Source organism: Acanthisitta chloris, unplaced genomic scaffold (assembly GCF_000695815.1).
Source record: "Acanthisitta chloris isolate BGI_N310 unplaced genomic scaffold, ASM69581v1 scaffold34015, whole genome shotgun sequence".
Taxonomy (NCBI): Eukaryota; Metazoa; Chordata; class Aves; order Passeriformes; family Acanthisittidae; genus Acanthisitta; species Acanthisitta chloris.
The window spans coordinates 6,201-6,483 of record NW_008675966.1 but is presented as its reverse complement, the minus strand read 5'-3'; the positions used below and the strand labels follow the sequence as shown (position 1 = coordinate 6,483).

Sequence of the window (283 nt, the reverse complement as noted above, 5' to 3'; positions counted from 1 at the left end):
GGCTGGACCCACTGGGACGCGTTGCGCGCGCTGTAGTACTCCTGGCAGTGCTTGCCCTCGGCCACCGGCAGCATCACATACTTAAGCATCTCGGAAAAGGCAAAGGTGGCTCCGCGGCCCCAGCCTGAGACGTAACCCACCCGCCCCGGGTGCACGTAGTTCTTCTGGGGCAGGCAGATGGGCATCACCTCCTCTCCGAGGAGCACCTTCTGCTTGAGCTTCAGCAGGGCCAGATCCACAGCCTGTGGATAGTCGGGGGGCAACACAAAGCCCTCGCTGCGCA

General features: G+C 63.6%; 1 protein-coding gene across 1 annotated transcript in view; it reads right to left on the bottom strand.

The window, feature by feature from the left end:
• The window catches only part of HP (haptoglobin), a 2,227-nt gene that overhangs the window by 230 nt on the left and 1,714 nt on the right, over nt 1-283 (bottom strand). The window contains 1 exon segment of the mRNA XM_009075945.1: nt 1-276. This exon segment is cut by the window's left edge and continues 1 nt beyond it. Coding sequence (XP_009074193.1) covers nt 1-276 — 276 coding nt within the window.